The 27,530-nt window shown below is 37.5% G+C and overlaps 4 protein-coding genes across 5 annotated transcripts; 1 reads left to right on the top strand and 3 right to left on the bottom strand.

The window, feature by feature from the left end:
• The first annotated feature begins 1,667 nt into the window (after positions 1 to 1,667).
• Positions 1,668 to 12,596, top strand: LOC135679308 (protein DGS1, mitochondrial-like). 2 transcript variants are annotated; one of them, XM_065192903.1, is made up of 14 exons: positions 1,668 to 1,929; positions 2,355 to 2,469; positions 2,602 to 2,805; positions 2,912 to 3,049; positions 3,264 to 3,428; positions 6,493 to 6,687; positions 8,069 to 8,169; positions 8,594 to 8,683; positions 10,782 to 10,854; positions 10,924 to 10,952; positions 11,044 to 11,167; positions 11,416 to 11,526; positions 12,098 to 12,198; positions 12,279 to 12,596. In XM_065192903.1, exons 1-14 carry the CDS (start codon positions 1,703 to 1,705, stop codon positions 12,397 to 12,399), a joined length of 1,794 nt encoding a protein of 597 aa, XP_065048975.1. In that variant the 5' UTR covers positions 1,668 to 1,702; the 3' UTR covers positions 12,400 to 12,596. The 2 variants fall into 2 exon arrangements, with proteins under 2 accessions (XP_065048975.1, XP_065048974.1); XM_065192902.1 differs by having other exon boundaries at positions 1,668 to 1,938; positions 12,279 to 12,593.
• Positions 12,597 to 13,003: 407 nt separating this feature from the next.
• Positions 13,004 to 13,762, bottom strand: LOC135679309 (putative RING-H2 finger protein ATL69). The gene has a single exon (XM_065192904.1). The coding sequence runs from the start codon at positions 13,544 to 13,546 to the stop codon at positions 13,004 to 13,006; it is 543 nt and encodes a 180-aa protein (XP_065048976.1). The 5' UTR covers positions 13,547 to 13,762.
• A 734-nt stretch (positions 13,763 to 14,496) lies between these two features.
• LOC103992448 (uncharacterized) lies at positions 14,497 to 22,636 on the bottom strand. Its single transcript, XM_009412143.3, has 11 exons — positions 22,187 to 22,636; positions 22,044 to 22,091; positions 21,415 to 21,591; positions 21,248 to 21,314; positions 20,473 to 20,537; positions 19,199 to 19,277; positions 16,856 to 16,974; positions 16,683 to 16,762; positions 16,409 to 16,478; positions 15,261 to 15,338; positions 14,497 to 15,165 (listed from the first exon to the last, which is right to left on the bottom strand). The coding sequence occupies exons 1-11, from the start codon at positions 22,364 to 22,366 to the stop codon at positions 15,091 to 15,093; spliced, it is 1,038 nt and encodes a 345-aa protein (XP_009410418.2). The 5' UTR covers positions 22,367 to 22,636; the 3' UTR covers positions 14,497 to 15,090.
• Positions 22,637 to 23,780: 1,144 nt separating this feature from the next.
• LOC103992447 (protein trichome birefringence-like 10) lies at positions 23,781 to 27,520 on the bottom strand. Its single transcript, XM_009412142.3, has 2 exons — positions 26,824 to 27,520; positions 23,781 to 24,702 (listed from the first exon to the last, which is right to left on the bottom strand). The coding sequence occupies exons 1-2, from the start codon at positions 27,273 to 27,275 to the stop codon at positions 24,510 to 24,512; spliced, it is 645 nt and encodes a 214-aa protein (XP_009410417.2). The 5' UTR covers positions 27,276 to 27,520; the 3' UTR covers positions 23,781 to 24,509.
• Between the last annotated feature and the right edge of the window lie 10 nt (positions 27,521 to 27,530).

The following is a 27,530-nucleotide window of genomic DNA, read 5'->3' as shown; positions in this document are numbered from 1 at the left end:
TCGTTTGGCACCACTCATGTACACAAAAATTCTCAATAACAAAAAAATATTCTCATTCATATATATTCAAGCTGTGATACCTCAAATTAATTCGATAATGACTATAATTGAATTATAAAGATTTAATGAGTGTACTATGACAACTCTAGCTTAAGTATTTTGATCGATTATTTAGACCAAATAAAATTATTGGTTAGTTCACTCATCAGTTTAGTATTAAAGCTGATCCATGATGAGAGAGTTAGAGTTGAAAAGGATTACCTGTGAATGGAGTCAGATAACTTATCACGACATGAAACCACTATTAGACTACGACTCACATACACTATTATTTATATGTGTTCAAATTTTAGCCCTACAGCTGATATAAAGATTCTAATACATCAAACATCCATCATTTAGATAGAGACAAATATAAATTACATATCTAAAAAATACTTTTTAGAATTTAGATGTTATCAACATCTTTTGCACTTTATTTACAATTTTAAAAATATATCAAATGTGAAACAACTTCATATAATGCAAAATTAAATACAATGACAAAACCAAACAGAATTCAAAATACTTTAAAGCTTTACAATCTTATGAGTTTATTATTTTAAGAAAGAATGGTTAAAACACTTGTCACGACAAATGAAGCTATCTAAACCGAAAATTGAATTGGATGATTTTAACTAAAAACATAGACCCAAAAACTCAATGTTTCTTTTTTAACGTATTCTTATTCGAATATAATGGAAGAAAGTTTGAGATCCTCAATGACCATAATCATCGTCACCACATCTTGTATAGGAAGGAAATGAAATTGTTGATAATTTTCGTTATTCTAAACATTAAAACAATATTGGAAGTGCAATAACAGAATTAAGATTAAATCTTATGATACTACTTCGAAGAAAATAATGATATTATAGTAGCTCTAGAGAATTAAACATAATACAAAGAATTCGTTTCCTCTAGCAATAAATAAATAATTCTACAACAACATCTAGAATTAGTTTAGAACAATATGAGAAAATCTAACATCATTAAAATAAAACAATTAAAAGAGAGTTTATGAATAAAATCGAAAAGCATGCCATATGCTCTCCATAATAAATAAACTTTTAATTTGGAGAAAAAAGATGATAAAATTCTACTCAATTGATTACCACACTCGTCTCAGCTCTCGTGAATATATAAGAGAGAGTAAAGTGAGAAAATTCTAAACTAACGATGTGGGACTAAAAATTATATATATATATATATATATATATATATATAAAAGGCTTTCCTTACGGAAACTAGTAAATATTTATGATAACATATTAATATTTGATGCATACTATAGATAAATCTAAATTTGACTTTGTAAAGTCATTCGACTCAATCTCTTTGATTGCCATCAATAATACTATTCCAGAAATGAACTTTCCTTCTAAATTTATTCATTAGATTATGAAATATGAACAATCAATAATTCGATATTGAGCCATAAAAGAAATAAGCCATAAAAAACTTGATTTTTGAAAAGAAATTGATTGATTATTAAAAATCAGAAAACAAATAAATAAATTAAAGAATGAAATGGGCCGAAGGCCGTGGGATCTGATCCGACTTGGCCCATATTGCACGTCCACTGGTTGACCTACGAGTCTCTTTTAAGCCTCAAAAGCTGATTTCAAAGCGACGAACCGCCACCGATCGACGAAACCGTCTAATGGCGTCGTCGCCGGCTGAGAGCCCGCCTGCATCCGTCCCTTCCACCACCGATGCCACCGACTCCACGTCCGTCATCGCTCGCTATTCCAGCCGGTTCTGGAGGATCTTGAGGGACCGCCTGCACTTTCGCGGTCCGCCCCTTTTTGGCCAGATCTCCCGTGTCCACCGCCGCCACCGCAGGCGGAAGCACGGTCTCCCCCTTCCGATGCGTTCGAACGCTGTCCGGTCTTTCTCGTGAGCCCTTCGCTATATCCTCTCTTCGGTTCTTTCATAGCCGTCTTGCGCTTTCGAGAACCAGGATCCGCCTTCACTTCGCCAATATTTTCTGGAAGAGATTGTATCGAGATTCGATTTTATATCGTTTTTCTCGATGATGCGTTGCGACCGGTGGAGTTTTGGAATCAGTGGATTTTAGAATCAGTGGATTTTAGAATTTATGATTCATCCATACTTATCAAATATTTAGAAAATGTGGTCCCAAAAGACCAAATTAATTTGTTGAGATAATCATGCTCTTCAATTTTTTTTTTGTGCTGTTTTAATTTTATGATGCGCTTTATTTAAGTTAATATTCTGATGTATTCACATTATCGTAAGAAACAGTCAGTAACTGTTTAGTCGGCTAACCAATTTGAAGCTCCATATTGCAGAATTGCAGCCAGAGCATCAAGGGCATCCTTTATGTTAGAAGACATAATGGAGTGTATATTGTGTAATTTGCATAAAATTCAGAAAAGTTTGCACTTTTGGCAATCTCGGGCTGAGGTGATTGTTGTGTTTGTTTATTTCGTTGCTAATTTAGTATCACTTGCTTTATATGCTAGAAGATAAGAGTCACTTTAAAAGTAATCTTGAGATGTTTACCCTTGTTCTTATTGATGTTTCTTCTAATTTTAGGGAACAAATGCTCAGAAGATTTATTTCATGATCTTTGAAAGAGGACCACGGGCCTTAATCGATGGGACTTATGAAATGTTAAGCAGACTTGGAACGAATGGATCTCCCTTCCAGCATTTATCTCATGCTGCATCCAATACAATATGTCACAATATAGCTATTTTGACCAGTCTACAGCACTGCCTGGCTAATTCTCTAGCACAGGTTTTCTGCATTATATATCTGTTTATTTATGGTTTTAGTTGTGGTAGAGTAGCATTTTATATATGTCTTGGTGTTGTTAGTACTGTTTTGTTATTTTTTCTTGTAGGTTTACTCGGAAGTTGACAAATATGGGGAAATGTTGATTGAGGATGCTGACAAGTCGTTGCCTCTAGTATTGGAAGCCATTAATAGCCTTTTTTTGAAGCTAGAAGCTTCAATTGGCCATGCACATTATATATACAAGGTTAGGCATTAACTTCTCATAGTTCATTACTTTGTTTCTTTTTGTTCATAAATAAGTAAATAAATAAATAAATAAATATATATATATATATATATATATATATATATATATATATATATACACACACACACACACACACACAACCAGAATTAGTATGAATAAGATTTATGTTGCTAATTCTTTTATTTTTCATTCTGCATGTGATTATGGATAGGGTGACAAGTCCTTAGTGTACCAGAATGGCTCGTCTGTACTTCACCTTGAGAAAATACCTGAGGAGCACCTAGCAAAGTCTCAATGGACAGATATTGAGATAAGGGATGCTACAGATCTGATTTATCAAAATTTGCAGAGACTAGAATTATATTTATCTCTCATTGTAAGTATACTCCATGTTGTATCATATACTCTTAGTATGATTTTCTGGTTTAGTTTTGGTTTTGTGCAAATATGATTATCCTGGTTATCAATTTCTTTTCTTTCTTCGGTCCTGATGCATTTGATGCTTTTGCGATCTTCATGCTATTACCATTTTGGATGATAATGACATAATGTGCCATATCTTATATAATCTATTAGGACAGAAGAATTTAAGAAATTTCATATGTTCAACTGATTTTTTGAATTTTGACTATGGCTTTTTAATCGGTCTTGTAAATTTTTTTATATGGTTAAGAGAAATTTAAACCTTCAATTGTTAATTGTTTTTTATCATGTATGTTCTCGCAACAATCTAAAATTGAAGTAGGTGCCGAATTATTTTTACATTGTCATTCTATGGTGGAATTCTAAAATTGGTCATCTTATTGAGTGCTTTAGGTTTATTAATTCCTTCTAGAAATAGCAAAATAAATTCCATTGAGAACCTTTTCACATTCAATGTTGGGATGACATACCATTGAGAACTTTTCCGCATTCAATGTTGGGATGACATACTTTGAACATAAAGTATCCTGGAAATAAGGATCCTATTAGCAAAAATGTCTTCAATAAAATACTAAGAGAACTAAAACTAAGCCAAACAACTATTTGTGAGTGTTAATAGGAATACTTAGGGAACTAGAACATGACTAAGCCGGAACATGACTAGGCAACTATTTCTAAGCTGTAAAGAGATTAATAAGTTTCTAAGCAGTAAAGAGATTATGGACTTCGTGCTATTCATTATTTATGGACTTTGTGCTATTGATTATTTACCATATTGACTCCATCGTGATCCAAAATTTCTGTGCAATGGGAAATTGTTTCTCATATTGACTCCAACAGGATCCAAAATTTCTGTGAAATGGGAAATTGTTTCTCAGAGGATGTTTTACTAACTGAAGATGGATCATGTGGTTCATATTCAAGATAGCTGATCTCAGGTCAGTTGTCTCATCCTAATCAGCCCAAAAGTCACTTGTGTATTAAGAGAAGGTGAGGAGGGAGGAGGTAAAGGAGGAAGAGAACCACCAGAGGAGACAAAGGAAGAGGCATGCCAGTAGGAGGTGTGCCTTAATGATAGGAGTGGAGGGAGAGAGAAGGTGCATGGGAGAAAGAGAAAAAGAGAGAGAATGCTGTGAGATGAAAAAAGAAAAAGAATGAAAAAAAGGCAGTTGTCTATTAAAACCAGGGATAATCAGAAAAATGGTTTGGTGTTACTTGGTTTTGAGCAAAAATATTTGCAATATTCTTGTTTTCAACGAAAAAAAAGGCCAGTACATGTGGTACGGTAATCATACCAGGGGCAGTAAGTCTAGTATGAACAAGAAACAAATGAAAACTGGTGGTAAGCATGCTGGTTAATGGTGAGATCGCTGATGCATAAAATGCTGGTCCATACCAACTAGTAGGCCTTGTTTTTAAGACCTTGCACACAAGTTTTTGTAGATAATTTGCTCAGTGACTTCGAGCTATAGTGAGCTGCTGTCAGCCAGGTGGACGATACTTATTGTTGCTTTTAAGCCAAAGGATTATGGACTATGTTTAGAATTAATGACTAACAGTTGCCAGTATCTAGTTATTGAAGATCGTTAGTCAGGATAGATAGCTGATAATTGATTAACATCTAATGGTGACCAATCAATGAACAATGATAATTAGTGATGGCTGGCCCAAGAATGTTGATGATCGGCCATCAACGAGCCTGTGATGATGATTATTGATTGTCAAGCAATGATCATCTGTTGATGGTCTTCAGCTCTTGACAATCAACCAACAATGATCTTAGGTAGGTGGCAACGAGAATTCACTGACATTCTGTTAGCTTTCCAATCGAGCAAAGGCTGATGATCACATTCAACAGTATACCAACAATTGAGATCATTAATTAATAATCCATAGGCAGCTAGAGATCATTGAACATTTATTTGTTAGGCATCGATGATCACTGATCAGCAAACAACTTATCAATGCCAGAGTCTTTCAGTGATCAGCTTTATCAATCTCATGATCTTCTAGTTATGATATAGGCTAATAGTTTGCTATACGATTGCTGATCACTAGTCACTTATCTATTTTATTTGATTTCTTCAAAAACCATTTATCAATTAATGATATGTAGAGACCAACCTGCAACTATCAATTTCCTTCAATCATGGTTTATATTATCAGACCATGGTTGATGAGTAATTTGGGATAGACATCAAGTGAAAAAATGATTTATAGAAAATTTAATTTACAATAATATGCTAATAGATTTATGTTACATAGATATTTTACAAAATATTTACTTTAAAAATAAAAATAATATATTATAGTATGAGAAACCCCTTATTACAGTTTCTTCTCTCTTAACCGAAAGTCACAAATCTTAGGACTCTCTCTCTCACATGCAGACAGCAGCAAGCAAAGGAAAGAAATGGCGGGCTCAGGGGAAAATGTTATTTATTTTCTCCCATCTTTTCCCTGTTTCCTTGCCTACTCTCCTTATGGGGTTGCCATGTGGCAACCATCAAGGATGATGGTAGTGATGACTGCTACTGCAACCGCCACCACCACCTTCTAACTCCCTTTTCCTTTTTCCAATAGTTTTAAATCAGTTGTAATAGGCCACCAAAAACCTACATTCTTTGAGTCTGACCAGTTTTTAATGAGCTAACTCAGGTTTGAGATCGGCTCCTAAAATTCCAGATCAGATTGGGATTGGCCTGTTTGTGAAACTTGTTTTCAACCACCTTATGGACAAACCAAATATAGAAACTTCAATCAGAAAGTAAATTTTGATTTCAACTACAAACAAACAATCTCTTAATGTTAGTTTCTTCTACACTACTGGTTCAGATATTGGTGCTTGGAAAATAATGGTGGTAGATGAGAGTATAATATAGTTGATATCTCTTGGAGGCATTTCATTTCTCAATTTTATTTTTTTGTTCATCATTCTTACTTTGTATAGTTTACTGTCAAATTGCTTTTCTATGATGAACTTTTAGTGACAATTGTTTATAATCTGTGCTTGTCAGCTTTCCACCTGTCAAAAACCAAAGAGATTGACATTATACTGGTTACGTTACACCTGTGGTGCAGTTGGCCTCACACTATGTTCAGTGTGGTTTCTGCGACATAGTAGTTTTATGGGAAGCCCTGACATAGACAATTGGATCCATGAAGCAAAGGAATCTGCAGCTGGATTCTTGAAGGATCATGTTGAGCAACCAGTATGCTGCATAAGTTCTTTTATACTATTTTTTACTTCTTATTGCTTATTTTTTACTTCTTATTGCTTGTTGGTATAGTTTTCCTGGTTAATAGTTTTAACTACAAACACTATTTGTTGTTCATCTTCACAGCCTGTTGAATGTTTGACGTGTTCTTTTATTCCTATTGTCTTATTCTTTTGCAAGAGTAATGCACTATTAGGTTTGGTTTGTGGTTAAGATTCTTTTCTTGAACTTAAGGGTGCCTCTAGCGAACAACAAAAGTCTCATCTGGTAGGTGGAAAACAACAGGAACTTTAATGGTGTCACTAGCAAACAAAGGGCCATCCTCAAATACATCGTAGCTTGATTTAATTGTTTCGTGCTCGCCATAGGTAGTGAATTTTGATGTGATTCAAAGCTTCTTGTAGTTTCTTTTGTCTTCTTCCTCCCTATTCTTTTTGTTGCTCTCTCTCTCTCTCTCTCTCTCTCTCTCTCTCTCTCTCTTTCTCTTCTCCTTTTTCCTGTACTATTTCTAATACTTAATAAGCTTAACACTAGTTTTGCCTCAGAAATAAAACATCTGTGGTGTCTATTGTATGGTAAAATGTTTAAGTGATTCTTGAGTTGATCTGTGGACTTATGCCATCTGGATTCGTGAACCTTAATGGTTATGCTATTAGAATAGAGACTAGGATATATAAGAGTCTCTGTTACATCTTTCAAACTTAGATCTTGGGAGTTTTTTATTGGTTTTATGGGCTGAAGCTTTTGTTGTCTTGCTTAAAGAGTTTTTGTTAAATACAATGGTAACAATGAAGTTTAGCAATCGTGATGGCTTTTTGGCTCTCACCTAGTTTATAGCTGACGTATATGCATACACATACATATACATACAAATCCATATATATACATATATATACATACATATACATATATATATACATACATATATATATATATGTATACATACATACATATACATATATATATGTATACATACATACATATACATATATATATGTATACATACATACATATACATATATATATGTATACATACATACATATATATATATATATATATATATATATATATATATATATGTATACATACATGCATATATATATATATATATATGTATACATACATGCATACATACATATATATATATATGTATACATACATACATACATATATATATATATATATATACATATATGTATATATATATATATATACATATATACATATATGTATATATATATATATATATATATATATACATATATATATGTATATATATATATATGCTAAATCTTTCTAATCTCTTATGGACTGCTGCTGCTATTATGAGATATTCTTTATTTTTCTAATCCTGTTCACAATCTGCAATTGCAGCTTATTTCCATCAGAGATGAACTTTTTGAAACATTTAGGAAGAGACAAAAAGGTGTGATGGAAATGGAAGAGGTGCAGTTGACTGCTGATTCTTTACACAGGTTAAATTTTACTATTTTAACTTGATCTCTGCATATAACTGATACCACAAAGTCACCTATTTAATCAATTTTCTAATTTTGCTTGATCATTCTTTCCCCTTCTGGTCATTAATTTTCTGTAAGAAAAGGTAAATTGTCGGTGAATTTTCAAAATAATACCTACTATTATGATTCTTTATGAATATAATTTCCAAATGCTTCTAACATGTTTTCTTTACCTTATTAAGCCTAATGTGAGCTACCGTTAGCCATTTATTCATTGCTTAGTTTGTTCCACAACTTGCTACTGAGTCTCCTTCAGAATCTTTAGAATGTTTCTTTCTTTTCTTTGGTTAGTGTGGCAATGGAACCAAAATTGCTATTATTTGTTGATGCTTGTCTAATTGATTGCTGGATTATTAGTGATGTGCTGTAGAATTTTCAGGATGTTGTTGGCTTTCTGTGAGCAAACAAAAAGTCAAAAGCTACCAGAGAATATTCCAGATCAAGAAATGTTGGAAATAGTCATGGCCAGGTAAAAATATCTAATCTTGAACTACATAATGCTGCTTTATGCAGTAAAATTGCTATATCCACTGTTTCTGATGGCTAGTGGCGACCATTTTCTACATCGACTTTGTCATGCATAGCAAATATGGTTGCTCCGAAGACAAATAAATGTCTACGTTTTTTGTTTATCCATGCATCTGTCTGTTTCTTCCTTTTTCTAAACTATTTTGTCTTCATATTACATGTAGTGTAATGGAATCTCACAATATGTTAACCTTTTTTGTTTATCTATGCATCTGTTTGTTTCTTCCTTTTTCTAAACTATTTATCTTCATATTACATCTAGTGTAATGGAATCTCACAATATGAAATCAGTCCCTTCTGCTATATTGTTATAACATATCGACATGGTTTTGTAGTCATTGGTTCTTAATCAAGAAAATGATAATATATTATTTTTTAACAGCTTTCATGCCTTATTCAGCCATGCTGAGTATTCATCTTTAAGGTTTTTAAATATTGGTAATGACACGGTTAGGCATGATATATGCTGTGCTGGTGGAAATTAATCCATGTCCATCGATAAGCTCTAAATACTGGTTAGTTCTGCCATGCTGCCAAGATTCTTGATTTTCATTGTCATCATATTTCCTTAGTGTCTTCCACTTGTCCATTTCATAGTTCAGACACAGTTATTAAAAACTACTTATGAAGAGAGGACTAGGAGCAGCAATTTGATAACCCTATGTCATCTTCCAAAATAAGTTTCATGGTATACGGTGCATATTGGTGTTGGTATTCCTTGGAACCATGCATAAAGGCTCTTTGATGCAGAACAAGTAGTCAGTTCTACATTCTAGGTTACTGAAATGTGAGGGAAAAAAAAAAGGATGGCCAAGTGCACGATACTTTTTCACTTTGGACGAATCTTTCTTTACATAGCCATAAGGTTTAAGTGTTTAAAAATGTTCCATATCACCACCGGCAAGCCACTTTGTTATGATCTTGCACCCAGAACGTTAATCATAGTTGTCATATGTGACTCAGGTGTATGTTTATCATTTTTTTTTCCATTTTCTTGCATTTCTTGGATCATTGTTTACAGAAGTTTTGAGTTTGTTAGGTGTCTGTATCTTAGTGTCTGTGGAACTTGCCAAGTAATTGGGACCTTACAGAGTATTATTGCTGTCATTGTGGAACACTGAAGTCGACATAAGGAGGAAAACGGTTCCATGTTGAACAAGTCTCATTGAGGTTGAGCATTCTTCACATATTGTGTTTGAGATTGATCAAATGAGCTCTAAGTTGCTCTTCGACATGGATTTGAGTAATAAACTGATATAATTTGAGCTCAAATTTACTTCAGATCAAACTGATAAATGAAATTGGGGCTCTTTGAATCTGGTTTAAATAAATATAAATTCAGCAATCATCATATACCATGTACACTTTAGCATTCTAAGATATGACTGGATGCTTTTGGGATTTGCCATCAGGATTATATACTTGTTTATTTGTAAATTACGCTATATAACAAAAAGGGGATTCTTTTAGCAAGTATTTTTGTTAGAAGGAATATTATACAAGTAGAAGAAATTCTGGACACCAGAAGGACAAATCATGAATTTGGAAAATTCTAATGCAAACAAAGTATGCAAAACCAAGATTTACTGGATTCCAAAACTCAGGAAAAACTCCTTTTACACTAAATGCCATAATCCTAAACTGTGAACTGGAAAAGACACTTAAAATCACAGAATATTATGATTTTTACTGACACCCAGTAACAACTGCATTAATTAATTGTCTTGTTCAATTGCCTGAAAGATGCTTCTCAATCTATTGGTGTAATGTTATAGTTTATTTGTGCTTATTGACTTGTTTGTGTGCTAAAAGTACTCTATGCTTGTAACAATTGTATAGCTTATCTGAAAAGAGCAAGCTTGAATTTTTTGCATCACCTTTTTGAGCAACCACTAGTTAATTTATTTCTGATGAAAAATTTGTTTGATTTTACTCCCTCACATTTGTGCTCATCTAATCGTTGCTGGCTTGCTTGTTCAAGCTGTTAATAGTGTTCTATATATGTTATTCCAGATTAACCAGTAGATGCTTTAGTGCAGATATGAGAAAGAGGTGATGCATCCTCTTCAAAATCTTTTGAGTGGAGAGCTTGCTCGAGCAATGCTTATTCAGGTTTCTTTCTACCCTAATTTAAAATGACTGATCTGAATGTCATTGCTTATTTTGTCTGTGGACTTGCAGATTCAAAAGCTGAAACTGGATCTCGAGACGTAAGTTGAATCATTTTTGTTCGGATGTTCTGATCAAATATACACTATTTTGTGATGTTGTGACTGCACTAAAGGAAAACTTTCTATACAGAGCAATGCTTGAGCTGGATCAGATTCTCAGGGCAAATGAAATCAATTTTGCTGTTCTTGCTGCTCTGCCAGCCTTTTTTCTTTCTCTTGTTCTGCTTATGTTGGTCCGAGCATGGGTGATGCAGGTGGGTATCTAATGTTGCTAGATCTTTAGATGTTTTGCAAATTTCTTATGCCTAGTCTGTTGAGAACCTTGTTAAGCTTTGTGAAATCTATGTCTATGAATTACTTTTTGTGCTTTTTCGAATGTGCTTAGTACAGGTTTCACTTGATGAAATTTTATTTTTCTTATGAAGGTCATCTATCAGTGAAATACATTGTTGTCTGTTGTTAGCCCACTTGAATTTTAATTGCTGTAAGTGGACAATATTAGGATAAGAGTGCAGAAGGCAGAGGGAGAGTTGCTCGCAGGCAAAGAAGGCTTCTTGTTGTCGAAGTTGAGAGGAGACTAGTGCAGTTCCAGACTTGCATGGATCAAGGAAAGGTAAAGATGAACTAGTATTTCAGGTTCTTTAGATTGCTGAAAATTCAGTTTCCTTTCTGTTGGGACATGAGATTGTTTCTTATGAGTGTTTTTAGGATATTGTTAGGTTGAGATCTGATGCTTCTCATCCCCTTTTAGTCACTAACAACTGATTTATAAGTAGGACATGAGATTGTTTCTTAGTTGCAGCAACTTATGGATCCATATGGGTCCAATCCTGTCCACACCTATATTGCTCCAAGATTATACAAGCTTCTCTCAAGACTATTATTTTAGATGCAGTTCAACAGCTACATAGAAATTATTATTCCTTGTAAATATGAACCATTTGTGTTGCTCAAACATGACTGCTAGAGATTCTTTTCATTATTCCTTTACAAGTTACACACGAGCTATCGACACAACTAAGTAGCAAACCTGTATGGGTATGTATGACGACGTTCATGAATAACGTAAAATTTTTTAGTTTTTTCACTGTTGAAATCATAGCTGATATTTCACTTGGTAACCTCATATTATTTACCAAAGAAACATGGATCATGTAGTCTATGCCATTTTTATTGGTAAACAGGAGGAGGATGCTCGATGCATATACGGAATGGTGCTGTATAGCCTCGATCGCCTGTACAAGGCGGCGGAAAGGCACGCAAAGGAAACAGGCGAGTGGATGAGGTTAGCGTCAGCTTCCTGTAAATTCCATACTGCAACTCTTAAAGATGTTATTGTTGTGAGTAATTCTTGTCACGTTGCAGCTTGCAACAGGATATACTAGACTTGGCCAAGCCCGATCTTGAAACTATATACAAGCTAACTGTTACTTCAAGAATGGGGCAGATGTATGATTGCTTGCTTCCTTCTTCCAAACGGCAGTAGTCATTTTCTAATCTTCTACCTTTCAGAATGAATTAAATTTGTTACTTATATATATACATACATTAGCTTGTATTATTATTATTCACGAATGAATTAAATTATTTTTTTTAATCCCCTTTTGGCATGTTCAGGTGACATTTTTCTCGATATATACCTTAAAATTGTCGCTCATGAATGAATGAAGAACATTGTCGAGACCTATTTATGCATATGAGATTATTCTGTGACTAGTAGTATGCATGTTTACGGAATTATTTTGACTTTTACTTATTTTCACCCGTTGACAAAGTCAGAGCCCATAAACTCAATTGTAAGGAGACACTTTTCATATTTTTCAGTTTTCCTATCTTGAGATTTTAAAGATTTTAAAGACTTTTTTTGACTACTAATCCATTGAAATTTTCTAATATATGTTTTTAAATGTATCTAATTTTGTATATATGTCAAACTTCATGGTTGAAAAGGAAAAAGAAGGGAAAACATCAAATGCATTAATGACAGACTCAACTGCCCTCGCCACTGCTTCTCCTCTGCTCTGTCTCCGTCTCTCTCTTTCTCTCTCCACAGCCCCGCCACCCCACACCGGCGCTGGAGATTCATTCGATCACCTGGGGTGTGCCGCCAGCGGTATCAGCTCCGACAGCGGAGTGGCCAGGGGCGTCGCCGCAGCGGACGGCACCGGTGAGCTGCGGCAGAGCGGACACGTGGCGCTCACCCTGAGCCACTCGTCCACGCACCCCGCGTGGAAGCAATGGCCGCAGTCCGGCGCCCGCCGCAGCGCCTCCCCGCCCTCGTACTCCGCGAGGCATATCGGGCACGGTCCCGGCGGCGCCAGCGCCCCGCCCTGGCCGCAGGCGAACCTGGGGTAGAAAGCCTCGATGGCGGGGCCGTCCAGGCCCACCGCCGTCACCACCACCACGGCTGCGCTGCCGTCTGGCGCCAAGGCAGCGGGCCGAGCTGCAGGGGGTGGGGTGGGGAGCGGGCGGTGAACGTCGCTCTTAACACGGACGCAGAGGTAGGAGGCGAGCAAGATGGTGGAGACGAGGACGAGGATGCCGACCGCTATGGCGATGCCGTATCCGAGGCCGACCCCTCCGGCCGCAGCCGGCGCTTCGGCGAGAGGGTCAGAGAGTGAGTCGGACGACATGGAAGCATATAGCAGAGACAGTGAGAGAGAGAGAGAGAGATAGAGATTATTTGAGGCGGTTGTGGTGCAATAAATGAGTGCATGGAACTTCGCCAATACTTCCTTGTAAATGGTCACAATGAAGGGGAGAGCGACAAATAGCCGTTTCCAGTGATGCTTTTCCCCTTTTAGTTAATGAAACTGTAGGTGTAGATTTAGTGACAGATAATTGCATTGGTTTCCTTCCCGTTTATTAGTCTTAGAACTCTCACAATGACAACAGCTTATTTACAATGACATGATGTCAGGAAGGAAATCATTCATAAAAGGATGATTCAAAGTAGAAGATTTACCAAATGTCTAAATGTGATTCAAAGTAGTTTGTGTGTGGTTTTAGTTGTAGGTCAGTGTGGTGGGGTTGCTGAATACACAGAGGCAAAAGAGATGAGATCCTGACACTGTACAATGGCATTTCATGATACCAGACACAAAGATGAGCATTATCATAAGCTAACTCTCATTGTTGTACTTAAGCAACAAACAAACAAGCATTTTCTTTCTTATTATTTCTTTAGAGGCATAAGGGACACTTATAGAGCTTAGAAAGAATACAATTAGTGATATCTCAACCTGCCCCACAGGTCTGGAAGGTTAGGAGCTCCACAATTTCTAGTCCAAATATACAACTAATCTGTGCATCTGCAGTGATAACCAAAAATTGGCATTAGTCACAGAATCAATCATATTGATGTGCATATTATTTTAACATGTAAATTTTTTGTTTCAAATAATAAAATGAAGATGAAGATTTGAATCCATAATCTTACAATATTGTATCAAAGAATCTTATTATAGATATACTATCAAAATCTTTTCCCAACCAGACTAACTGACGTATTGAAATATATCACTTCATAGTATTAACACCAGCAATTGGTCTACAAAAGTAGTCACGCATTTGGCCATGCATATCAGCAACAAAAGGGAAGAGATTACTCATAATTTTCTTTTAATCAAATATGACCACAATCACAGAGAATTCAGCTTTTCACAGTGCAATCTTAATCATCTGATAAACTTGTGTCCACTTCTAGAACATCATCTTGAAAAGAATGGGCCTCATTCAGTTGCTCACATTTGAAAATCTCGTAAAGAAAAGCATATCATCGAATGCATTCACAGCTCAGAAACCATGCATAAGTATGTGTTCGCTGTTTGTGTGTGCATCTGCACCTAACTCTCGAGTTAATTTTGATTCTTTTTTTCCCATACAATAGATGATTTTTTTTTTAGACAACAATACCACTTTTAGCTTTCGTATGATCTCTATATGCCATGCCCTGACCATATTACTCTGTGAAGAACTTTCCTTCCAAGGCTTCTTTGCCATCCTAAGCTGCCGCAATTTGTGGCAACAACAAGAGTCCAAATCAAGCAAGATGTTGTGCACTGTTCAATATCTGACCATCTACAAACCCTGCTCAAGAAGTTTGAAATGCTTCCCAAATACTTCTCGATCCTAGTGTTGCATAATTTTTGTCAAATTGGAGTAAAATCAACAAGGGCTATTTTCCATTGCATAGCTGCTCTGCTCGCTTTATTGGTTCTTGGAAATATTGCAGGGATATGAAGATGGCCTCCTGAAAAAGCAAAAACCATGAGAAAGAATATAAAGGCATAATTATAGAAGTGATACTGCTTTGATTTCAAGAGTTCTTGTACAATGGGGAGATACCTCAGTCCTTATGGTTCTGCTTCCTTGAAGAGGGCATGTATTCAAGTAAGAATTAAATACATCATGGACATTCTTTCCCTGGCAAATCATTGCGAACATGAATACAATCATTGACTCATTTTTTTGAATTAACAATTACCATGAAGAATACAAAAACCAACATTTTTGTATATGAATTCTGCAGCTTATAGGCATGAGTAAAACATAGTTTTGCTTTTCTTAGAAAATAAAAACAATTATCATGAAGAAAATACAAGCATGTTATATATTTTTGCAATTTCTATGGAACATCACACCTACAAAAATATAAGATTGGTTCTTATATGCAACATCTGTTATATGATGAGCAGTATAAAGGTCTGTTTGGCATGATTCAGGTTTCTTATTCCATCATGGATGTGGCTATGCAAAACCTTTGATATAATGATGCAAGCTCAACTTGAGAACTGGTAATTTCATAGGTGATGCAAGGAAATTCCTCTTGGCCATATGGTCCAGAATATGTGAGATTGAGCTGTTTTTTATTGATCCTTTAATCCAACAAGAAAGGAGAATTACTATACACTGAAAAGAAATGGGAAAGACAAAATTGACTAGTTTAGCTAGAACTACTATGTAGCCATCAAAGAGGCAAAAGAACAACATAGAAGAAACAACAGGGTCACATTATATGAGGATAACCCAAGCAAAGCTTAAGGATACTAAAAAGCAGCAACTCACAGAAGAAGAAACAATCAGAAGCACATAACCAAAAGGTTTGAAGAAAGTCGAAATGACAAAACAGGATGCCACTGGTTACACTCTCCAAAGGATTGATGAAGTTGGCTCTTTGAAACATAAGAGAGAACTGGCGCTAGCATCACTCGAGGGAAATAAAGCTATTCTTTAAATAGGTATCAGGTTCTTCTACTTTAGAAATTAATGCACCCTCAATATGATCTTTGACTTGTCATGACTCTCAGCAAGTGGAGCAAAACATAAAAATTTGCGATGTAAAACCCCCTATAGCAGCATCAGATACACCAATTCCCAGATCACATGATGGTCCCAAGTGAACAAAGGCAAGGTACTTCTCAAGAGAATGGTTTACAGCTCCAGCCAAATTTAGGGAAATTTCTAATATAAACATTTTAAAAAATTATTTGTACCTTCAAATTATTATCTTCTTCTATAGTCTCTTCCAAACCCCCAAGTCCACCAAATACGATCAGAAGGTGCCTGTAAAAGTTGAAGCCAGTGTGGAAGTAAATACAGAAGGGGACAATTGTCAATATTAGATGCATAAGAATAACATTGTAATGCCTTTTCAAGCAAGTCAGCATAATGATGAAATTTGGCTACTTGATGTGAAGATTGAAGGATTTATACAAAAGCTACAGAGAGGAATCCATTCAGAACAACAGTTAGTCACAAAAGACATACCTAAATGAAGGAATTACAAGCTCTGATGAAGCAACCACAAGACCATGCTCTGAAGTACCTATAATATGATCATATCCACCCTACAAATTCAAAAGTGAGAATCGTTAGGAGAACATGGTTCCTTATATGAGCTTAAGGATATGAAGAGCAAGAGAGTTTTTCTTCTTAGTTACCTTATACGGGCAGTTTCTGATAACACTGCTGAGGTTTGAACAATAACGAACTTTGTACCCCCAATACATACCTATTTGGTCTCTTGGACTGGAGGAGTCAACTGCTTTTTTAAAACCATCTAGACATGTGGTTAAGGTAATAATCAGGACTAGCACTAGTTGTAGCAAAACAACTTGCTTATTAAAGAAGAAGGAAGCACGTGAAACTAAAGAAACCAAATACCAAATCACACTACAGATAAACCTCATCTTGGCAATATATCAAGAGAAATAAACAAATTACTATACCAGCCCACTGTGCATAACAGAAATAGCTGCTGGAAAAAGATAAGGTAGTTCGACTAATTTTCCATTGCACAAGTCAGCAAAAAAGGCTTATCAAAAGAATGAAACCATTAGAATTCTTGTGTTCACAAATGATTATAAAATGAAAGCTAAACTCCAAAATCATTTCCACAAACATTTTCTGTTGTAACAAATTTTATAGGATTATTGGGCAATGATTTCCGATGACAATTTTACAGCATGTTGGCTCAAAGATGTCAACGTCTACAAGCTAACATTGCATTGGCCATTGGCGATATGCTTGGTGTTGCAGCTGGCCATAGCACCAAGCAAGAGCAAGTCGCAACATAACAAGAGACAAAATCAAGAAAGCATAGGCAGAAACAATGGCTGAAGCCCAGCCAGCTTGGTCTGCATAGGCTCATCTTCACATGTAAGAGTGAGGATCCAGGTGGTTTAGATTGGGCCATTGTTGAGATAAATAGATTAAATTCATTAACAGCTACACTGTAAGATCTATTAGACTATTACCAATTTCAGATTATTTTCACAAGATAATGATTACTTGCTCACTTATATTTATTTTTAACGACTCACATGTCATTAGACTCAAACAAAGTGTAAATCAAGCTTCCTTAATTTAATAAATCCAATTATCATGCAGGTAGTCTGCAGTTAAGCATACAAGATACATCTTGTTCCTAGTGAATACGAATTTCATTAAATGCCTGACCCGTAAATGCAAATTGCTAGTCCTGGACTGTTGTGACAATTAGTTACGAGGCATACTGCATGACTTCATATCTAATTATAATAATGTTGATTTTCCTCATATATATGTCAATTGTCAATGGCATATTTTGTGTTTCTAATTTAAGGATTGATTTGTTAAATTTAAGTAATAAACTTTTTATCTCAATGAACAAGTTTAAATATCTATGCATAGCATCAACATTATCATTTTTCATTTTTGTTTGAAATTAATGACTTATAATTAGACAAGGCCATGATGCCATGATAAGATTACCCTTCTGTGATCAAGGTGACCAGTATTCAAGTCTTAAGAGCAGCCTTCTTGCTGGCAGCGGCAAGGCTGCATCACATTGACTCTCCTGTGCACTGGACCACCCCTGTAATAATGTCTAATAGGTTTCTGGTCAACAATCAAGCAGTAGATGTTATCACTCTACTCAGATTTCAGATTTCAGATTTCAACAGTTATAGTCATCTTTTTGTGTTTTGACTTTGCCTACCTTGATAGTCATTAGCTTGCAAACCTAATGCGAAAGGTGAAGACAACACAGAGAAGGATGTGTCTTCTCACATTCTAAGCCAATTACTTCTCCCATCAACTCTTACCTGCATTTTTAATGTATCAGTACATGACCACATACATGAGCGTGTAGATAAACACTTCACTTTTCATAGATTAAAAATACATGAATGAGATTCCAAATTCATGAAAGGATTCTCAAAGCAAAGTTGCCTTCACCGGACCTCTATTGGTAGCAGTCTATAATAAAATATCTTAGGATTCAAGTGACAGCAATATATAATGCCAAGAAAAGTTTAGACTGCTTTGTGAAACGAAATTGTAGAAAGAGAAATTGAGAATAAAAACTTGCATGTACTCTCCAGGCCTTAGTTCGGTCCATTTCCTATCATGTCACTTTCTGCATGTCATGTTATTTAATACTATTTTTCTTGAACTTGTGATGCATTATTTAGTGCACCATTTCATGAAATGGCACTCGAAGATACAACACCAGAATGTTTCTTGGTTGTTAAGCATGAAAACAACTGACACTTGCCAACAGATCCACTAGCAAGTGAGCTGGTTAAAATTTTTTGCTAAAAACATATGAACTTCATGCAAGACTTTAAAAAATATGCCCATAGGCATAAAAGTTATGAATCTGCATATCAAAGAATGAATTGAAAGAAGTAACAGAAACCAAAATAATACCACATAAAATGTTCTTAAGAAACCATTTACAGGCATATGTTCTTAATAATATAAATCACAACTGAATGAAGAAAATAAACAATCCACTTTACCTATTTCAGCACCACGATTGTCCCCCATTGCTACAGTTATTCGCTTTCCAGGTTCTAGAACTTCCTCAATCACTACATTCTGTGAAGTACTTCTCAAGTTAGTTCTAATCCATCAAAGTCTTTGCACAATAAAATGTCAATCACATAAAGACAAAGAGGGATTGTGAACAAGAATGAGGCACATTTTTTAGGACAAGGCAAACAGCTCGTCAGAGGACCTCTGTACTACAGTTACCAGGCTTCTTGTATCGCAGACCAGTCCCTTCTCAAACTGGTACACTATAGAGTACATCACCAAGTACAGCTGTTGGTCTGGTCAAGTATGCACTTTTTAACTTATTTTTCAGTGTTTTAGTTCTTTTGAACAATAACATTAAGTATAACACATATTATGATCAAATTTATCTACCATGATCATAGTAATGTATATATTATGCATAATATCTCAACAAAAATAGTATATAATAACGAGTCATAGACAATCATCATAATTAAGAAGACAATACATGATAGCCAATGAGTCAAACACAATATGTAAATCTCAAAGTACTACAATCCCAGACTATAAAAACATATCAAGGTTGTGTGGGGTGCAACGTTTAGACTTTAAAGACACCAACATCAAAATTGTAATTCTGATTATTGTATTCGTAATATCTGAGGATCGGTGTTTGAGCGCTAGAAGTCTCATCTAAATATTGGACTGGGCCTGAGATTGGTTGGCTGGCTATAGGGTGTATACAATTACACATGTAGCGAATTATGCTGATCCCATATTTGACTAGCATCAAACCCCTTCCCAATCAGTACCAGCCACATACTGATCAGTACCTTAAGGTTCACTATAATATCATGGCTTATATCACCTAGCATTTAACGCTTCATGCATCAATGTGCCATCGAAATGATATGCCAAGCAGTACAAACAATGGTACGAATAATGAAATTGCAATTTATGACTATCAAAATGAATGATCGGAAGATCTACTCCTTAGCATGCTATAGAATAAAGAGTGGCTCGACAGGGATAATAAAACTCTAGTGGCAACAGTCATTGGGAAAACTATTTTTGAAGATATCACAATGCACAATGCAATCTCATAAAAGTTAGAAGTAAATGTACAATGGGTCTCCAAGGCAAACATCTATATATGTAAAGTAGAATGTCAGAGTTAATAAATCAGGAAGATTCAAAGATCATGTCAAGCTTTAAGTAAAACATTATATAGAAACTTCTAAATGAAAAATGTTTATAAGCTCTAAGGAGAACAAACCTTATTTAACCCTACATCTACAAGTGTGCCCTTTGAATTTGGTGGATTCACATCCAATGTGACACCTGCAGTTATGTTGGGCAACTCAGTTTAGGTCAACAAGTCATCACCTGCCAAGTTTATCTAGAATAGGAAATTCTAACATTCAATAGCACATAGATATAGAAAGAAACCTACATCTTAATGCAGGACAAACATATGCAATAGAACAAAAACAAATTTGACAAAAGATGTGTATGAAGACTGTAATAACTCCTTTGCTTCTTTCTTTACTTTCGCAGCACCAATATTAATTAGGTTCATCCATAAAAATCCATTTCCACACATTCAAATTTTCTACTTTCTCTAAAATATAGCCAGTAAGAATTTGGTATCAAGTTCAGGATTGTAAGCTTGGTGAACATGTCTCCAGATTATCATTAGTTAACACTAGGAGAACTATTTTTTGGGTTTGATCATTACAAATGTGCTTTTTTGTTTTTTCATTTCAGGAGACCACTAATACCATATGTCACTGAACAAATAATTAAATACGCTAGCAAAACAGAAGGAATCTATGCAACTTTAGAGGAAACAGGAAATATCTCATCAAAGAACAAGACAAGCAAAACACTATAAAATTTTTAGTTTCATACTCCATTATAAGTTTCCTCATCATAAAATTCCAACATTTTCTACCACTCTTTTTAGCAGTCAATAAATAATTCCACTAAGAGATTTAATATGCTTGCACATTCAAACAGGATGAAACAAGAAACAGAGGAAACAACTTCACCTTCACGAAATGAACACCATTCATGTTTGCGCAGGTGATGAGGGGCATCTAGAGGAGGAAGCAAGCCCTGAACCCAAAAATAAAGGCTCACACAGAAAAATATTCAAGTGAAAAAACAGACTTTCAAGCATCAATAAATATCTTTGTCAGTACCAATCTGTTCTCACCACAAATTTTAAGCTCTTGTGCATTGGAAAGAGACGGCGTCGCAAGTACTGTGGTGTTTCCAAGTACTGTAGTATCATTGTAAGAAACTCTGCACCACTTTCGCTCTCATTCCCATCATGCCCTGTTCTAACCACTGTATCAACATCTGATGATGCTCTATTGTCAAACACTACAACCTGTTTAAACATAAGGAATCTCCATCAGAATAGAGAGTATTTATGATCACAAACATTTGAAAACAAAACCACGATCCACTAAATGTCCCTTTTTTTTCATTTGAAAAGGAGCACTATATCCTGAGAATTGGTCACAAGGCTTCACAAGGTCATCCTAGACAATAGGTGGGTTACAAGAGACATTGAGAATATTCAAGCCCAAAGGCCACACAAGGCAACACACCACCATAACGGTGTAGAAATTATGCAAGATGGCGACGAAACCCCAGGCCTCCGAGACAAAGAGACACAGATGCCCTACCATCCAAGATAAATCGAAAATTGACAAACAGCTCATGCGCAGAGTTCAGTTTAATCGTAAAGGCAATTCACTGCTTTGTTGGCCAGGTAGCTATTACCATGCAACTCAAAATGCACAAGAAGATAGATTTGTTTGGCAGAGACATCCTGACCTCATCGATTCGGAAGATGGTGGCCGCACGAGCAACCTGACCTGCCAACTGAGTTAAGAAGAGGGAGGTAGCAAAGAAGGGTCGGCGACAACAGAAGGGCTTCGGATATTAAATCAATCGAAGGGTTCTCATGAACAACATACAAGGGTGGCAAGCTCAAGGGACTGGGCGTTGTCAATTATGGAGCCGGCAACAGCGATGCTGACTGTAGGTTTCTTCTCCTCCTTCGTCGTCATCCTCGTCTTACCCTCCTTCCTCTTCCTCTTCTTCCGGCTGCTGCTCTCGCGGAGATGACCATCAGTCTCAGCAGTCTCCAAGTCCATTGTTCGTGTCGATCACTTCTCCTTTCGACTCGTTTTCGACCACTCCTTGCGATTTAGGGCGCGGCGTCGAGGCGAGGGTTTTTCGAAGTTGCAGAGGTTGGACCCTAACGTTCCGGACGGGTTGAACCAATACGAACCGGAAAAAGCCGACCGGTTTATTCTGAAGCAAAGAACGGTCTTCTTTGACCAAAATCTCCCGCGCCGCCCTACTTCATCGCCGTCGCCGAGCACCCGACGCACCGCTGCCCAACCTTCGCCGGATTTAGGCCCCCCTCGCCGACATGTCCTTACCTATCGTCGCCGGAGAGAGAGAGAGAGAGCGAGAACGATCTTGATGGGCCAAGAGCATACTATGGGTCGAATTGAGCCCGTCTTGTTTTTGGGCCGCGATTTGGGCCCTAACTTTCAGTGTTAGTCAGTGTCTTTGCTGCCGCCGCTTTCCACGTGAATGGTTCATCTGACGCGAGCTTACGTCACCGTGGCGGGTCGCGACAAACCGACCCACATTCTGTCACCCGAAACACCCACCAGCACACGTGTCTCCGACTAGATCCCACTTTAGCAACCGGCGTGTGGGTCCCTCGTAATCTTCCGGTGAGACGTGCATTTTAGCTCTACTTAGTTACGACCACGCACATCCACAACCCATATTATACCCTGTATTATGATCCTAGAATCCAGCGTGGGCCCCCCCCGCAGGGTCCATCTACATGGGAAAGAAGCCTGCCTATAAGGACCACGTTTGCCGCATCGGCTTCTCGAGCCACCGTGACACTCGCCTTCCTCCTCCGTTCTCCGTTCTGTATGTACTTCGTTTCATCTCCATGACTCTTATTTTGAGTGATCATTCTTTGTCTTCGTCTTCTAGTGTTATACCTAAGTTCCTGTTTTGTTAGAAGGATTGCGGTCGGTTTTCGGTTTGAGATCTCGAGCGTGGACAGCTAAGGAAGCCTCGCCGGTAGCATGGCGTCCACCTTCGTTGATGCTGGGGGAGAAGGCAACGAACAGCAGCGCCACGACCACGGCCCCGAGTGCCACCAGCAGCAGCCGGGAGCTCCTTTGCCACGGACCTTGAGGAGGACCAGGTCCTCCGTTTCCTCCACTGTGGCCAAAGTCACGCCGGCGGCCACGCCAAAGTGCGTGTGCGCTCCGACAACGCACGCGGGGTCGTTCAAATGCCGACTCCACCGAGTCAGCTCTCACCGCCGCTCCACGGCATCGTTCATCGCCTCTCCTAATCACCAGCCGCCCACGTCTGTTTCATCCATCCACACCCCTATTGCATGAGAGCTATCTGGTTCACTTGGCATGTGAGACTTCGACTCTGCAACAGCCCGAGAAGTGCAACGAAAAGAGTTTGCTGCAGTGAGTTCTTAAACAGATGATGAGAAGCTACATAACAAAGATGAAGACATGAGCTGAAATTTGAAAACACAATTAGAAGGCAGTACATTACGTTTCAATACAGATGCAAAGCCTTTAACTCAAGAAATGTATCAATCTCTTCTGTTGCAACTGTAATCGGCTACTATGAGCAGTCTGTATCGACAAGGATAACAAAATTATATGCTAGTGTCATTTCTGATGGTCCAGAGTTCTTACAAGGTCTCCACAAAGATATATGGCAAACCTGTCCTTGAGAAGCTTCCTGCAAGTTAGGAATCGTGACAGCAGAACTTTACTGTCCCAGCTCTAATCCAGCCATGCTCCAAGACGGTCATATTTCGATGCTTCTGCGATTCTCATTTCATCTAGTGTTATACCTTAGTTCTCGATTCAAAATGAGTGCATAGAGTAGCTCATTCCATGTATCTGGAACCCCGGGTAAGTACCAGTGGCTGCAATCCTGCTTGGGGAGAGGAGCAGGTCCTGAGGAACCAAGGTAGAATACTGATAAATGGCCATCTCTCCTTTGAACTGTCATCTCAGTTACATTCAGCCAACTCTAGTGCCTGATTCTCAGTTGAATTTGCCAAGGGCATGTTTCTAAATGGTTCCAACAGCATCTTTCCACCTGCTCGATATCCAATCTAGGACATCCAGTCAAAGTGTAGTCTTAATTTGCTCCGGTAACCCTGGTCGGGGATGGCTCTGGAGAACCAGAAATAGTGACCTGTAATACTCCACAGTGCAATTGTATTCTTCAAATTTGAAAACCAAGAAGCCCATATGTTTTCGTAATTGGGCTATCATTGACTTCATAGATCGAGCTCTTGTTAGAAACCCCCATGGAAAGCATGCAGAGGAGGGACTCCCGTTGGTTCCTCCCTATCGAATCATCAACAAACACCAACCTTCTGTTCCTTAGTTTCTTCAGCATCTTCTTAGTGTTAAATCTGGCATTGAATATGAAGAAAAAGATTTAGAATGATTAAGTAATTTTACATTATTACATATAATCTCTATCTAACAAACTTCGAATTCAATTTATTGATAAAAAATTATTAAAGGCAAAGTGAAAACCAGTAGAAGTAAAGTTGTACCATTACATCTGCACAAGTATCACCATGGCAATGGCTCAATAACTAACCACTTTCTCTATGCAAAGGCATAATGCATATCTGACTTCACTACTCATTGCTAGTGAGCATGCTTTGCAATGAAGATTGATCTCACCGGCAAGGGGAAAAAAATATCAAATTTCATATTTTCAGAATCTAAATCAAGGTTTTTAATGCCACCAGCACAAACTGCTGGAAAATGTAAATAGGCCTATAAGCAAATAGTGTAGCTTCTGCAAGCAATCAAGCACATTCATGAAAGTTAAATTGCCACAAACATTTGCAAGTGTAATTTTGGATGACAACATGGAAGGCACATCAAGCCAAGAAATGAGAGCCTTATTCAAAAGCCTTAGATTAAAATGTCAATGACACCTTCAATGGTACGACTGCCTTTGTGACTGAATTTCCTAGTTCTCAACTGCAATTAATTAGTAATGTACTGCAATTATATGATTTCTCCTTTAAAATGAAGGATAAGACAAAAATTTGGAAGACTCAAATTGAATTACGCATATTTATAAAGGTAAACTTCTGCAATTTTACATGATAAATAATTTCTTGCATCAGTGCCAAGAAATTTTGGAAATCAAGTTCAGAGTTTCACCTTTCTATTGATAAATCAACCCTTGTTTGAAATATATCCATAAAGAACTGACTTGATTCTAATCAAGTCAAAGAGAACTGAATAATTATTTTTTTAGCAAACTATTGAACTGAATTCTTCTCAGCTAAAGTGTTTCAAAACTATCAAGAAAATAATTTAAACTATTAATGTCCTCATTCCAAATTACAAGTGAATATTCAGGAAAAAACTTTAATTTAAGCCAACATTAGATGAATTTGTATTATGTTGTAACACCTCAGATCTTTAATTTTGACCAAACATACCTTCTTTTGTACCGATATTTTAAGTCAAATAAGCAGTATTTGAAATCAAAATGACTCAAGTTGCAAGTTGTACCCTGACACTGCAAATCTTGGTACAATAGATGCATGGACCAATAGTCATCATGTCATCCAAACCTTAACCTATCAGAGTTATGATAGGGTCCAAGTAAAAAAAATTCAACTTCTGTCGAGTTGGGTGTTACGATGAAAAATTGACACGATCAAGACTTTTTCCTCAACCCCTGCTTCTGCTCAGAGGATTATCCTGAACCTGGTACTAATAGCCAAAATGGACCAACCTACAAAGACCTGGTGATCTCCACTCAAACTGTCTCAACACCAGCAACTTCAAGTGATACATACATGAGTTGGACTGCCATGATATGTATAATCTCCTTATTTGCATTTCCAATTATTCTCATTGAATTAGCTAATTTATAATAGAGATTTGGATCCTCCCAATTATTTCCCCTCCTTTAACACTCACATCCCAGCCATATGTTCCTATGAGCCCCACCAGTGACAACAGATCAACCATCACCTGTAGAAATAAATGGCAATGGTTGGACAGTGAGAAGGATGCGTGGTGGAGATGAAGAATTGAAGGTGAATTAAATCTGAAGGTGAGTACCATAACTCTTTTAGCGAAGATCACAGAAACAAAAAAGATTGCTTTTTTATCATTAGCTAGTGCTTCCACACTCATCTCAAGGAATACCAGATAAAACCAAAAGATACTTTGCATTAATCCCACCAAGACCAGTTGGCAGCTAACAATTATAAATGCACCGACAACAGAAGGCGACATGCAATTTCCTAATTCATATTTTGAAGAGTGAAGAGTCACAGTGTGAAACCAAAGTTCAGTGTTTTGATCTTCTCTGTCTTCTCGGCTTAATAATATGGAAAGATAGGTAGCAAAAGATGTGGCTAACAAGAAAAGGAAAGATCTTTGCAACTAGAAATTAGACAACAAATCACTAAAAAAGATCAGCTCGTGATCGAAGACAAATCGTAGAATAACAGAGAATAAGAACGATAGAGCAAAACGAATGGAGTTGGAACCTGGGGAGATCGCAGCCAGCGGGCTGCCACCGCCACTTGGTGTAGAATCGATCGGACCGCCCGTTCTCCGAGCAGCGGAAACCCTCGTCCCACACCCACTCTCCCTCGGACCAATCGCATTCTCCGCCGCCGCTGCCGTCGCTCCTCCCTCTCTCCACACCGCCGCCCTTCGTCCGAGAGACCCACAGCCCCCGATACCCTCCGCCACCGGTGCACACCCAGCTGTAGTCCGAGTGGGCGGAGCAGAGCAGCGACAGGAACAGAGCGGCGGTGAAGACGACGAACCCTAGAAGGCCGACATGCTCGAAGGGCTTCACTCGCCTCACCAGCCGCCGAAGCGCCTGCATGCCTGCCCCTCCTCCTCCCCCGCCTTCCTCCCTACTCCTCGCAGGCGACCTCGGCAACAGCAGCGACGAGTTCCTGGCAGACGAGACGCGGCCCGAGACCTCCATGAGCACTTTGGACCTTCTTTTTGCGGGTGGGCGTGAGAAACGGAGATCTAATCTATTTTATGGAATAGAATAAGTTGGAGGAAGGTAGGTTGACGTCGAAGGAATGCAAAAAAGGCCGGCGGCAGGGAATACAGGCATCCATGGCGAATGATCAACTACGCTTCTCTGCATCCTGTCAAAGCTCACTCTCTTCAGTCTCGTCGCCATTTGCCTTCTGTCTTCTTTTGGCGGTCCGATGAGACTTGTGTGCGTCTC

The sequence above is a fragment of the Musa acuminata genome, chromosome BXJ1-7 (assembly GCF_036884655.1).
Source record: "Musa acuminata AAA Group cultivar baxijiao chromosome BXJ1-7, Cavendish_Baxijiao_AAA, whole genome shotgun sequence".
NCBI lineage: Eukaryota > Viridiplantae > Streptophyta > Magnoliopsida > Zingiberales > Musaceae > Musa > Musa acuminata.
Note: the sequence above shows the minus strand (reverse complement) of the source record. Positions and strands in the feature narration are given on the sequence as shown.

Excerpts from the sequence above, each read along its gene's own strand:
- LOC135679308 (XM_065192902.1), top strand. The coding sequence starts at position 1,703 with ATGGCGTCGTCGCCGGCTGAGAGCCCGCCTGCATCCGTCCCTTCCACC. Across the intron at positions 1,939-2,354 it reads AACGCTGTCCGGTCTTTCTC|AATTGCAGCCAGAGCATCAA; the intron begins GTGAGCCCTTCG and ends TCCATATTGCAG. Across the intron at positions 8,684-10,781 it reads TTGGAAATAGTCATGGCCAG|ATATGAGAAAGAGGTGATGC; the intron begins GTAAAAATATCT and ends GCTTTAGTGCAG.
- LOC103992448 (XM_009412143.3), bottom strand. The coding sequence starts at position 22,366 with ATGGACTTGGAGACTGCTGAGACTGATGGTCATCTCCGCGAGAGCAGC. Across the intron at positions 22,092-22,186 it reads CCCTTGAGCTTGCCACCCTT|TTGGCAGGTCAGGTTGCTCG; the intron begins GTATGTTGTTCA and ends TTCTTAACTCAG. Across the intron at positions 21,315-21,414 it reads ACAAGAGCTTAAAATTTGTG|GGCTTGCTTCCTCCTCTAGA; the intron begins GTGAGAACAGAT and ends TTTTGGGTTCAG.
- LOC135679309 (XM_065192904.1), bottom strand. The coding sequence starts at position 13,546 with ATGTCGTCCGACTCACTCTCTGACCCTCTCGCCGAAGCGCCGGCTGCG.
- LOC103992447 (XM_009412142.3), bottom strand. The coding sequence starts at position 27,275 with ATGGAGGTCTCGGGCCGCGTCTCGTCTGCCAGGAACTCGTCGCTGCTG. Across the intron at positions 24,703-26,823 it reads GCTGGCTGCGATCTCCCCAG|ATTTAACACTAAGAAGATGC; the intron begins GTTCCAACTCCA and ends ATTCAATGCCAG.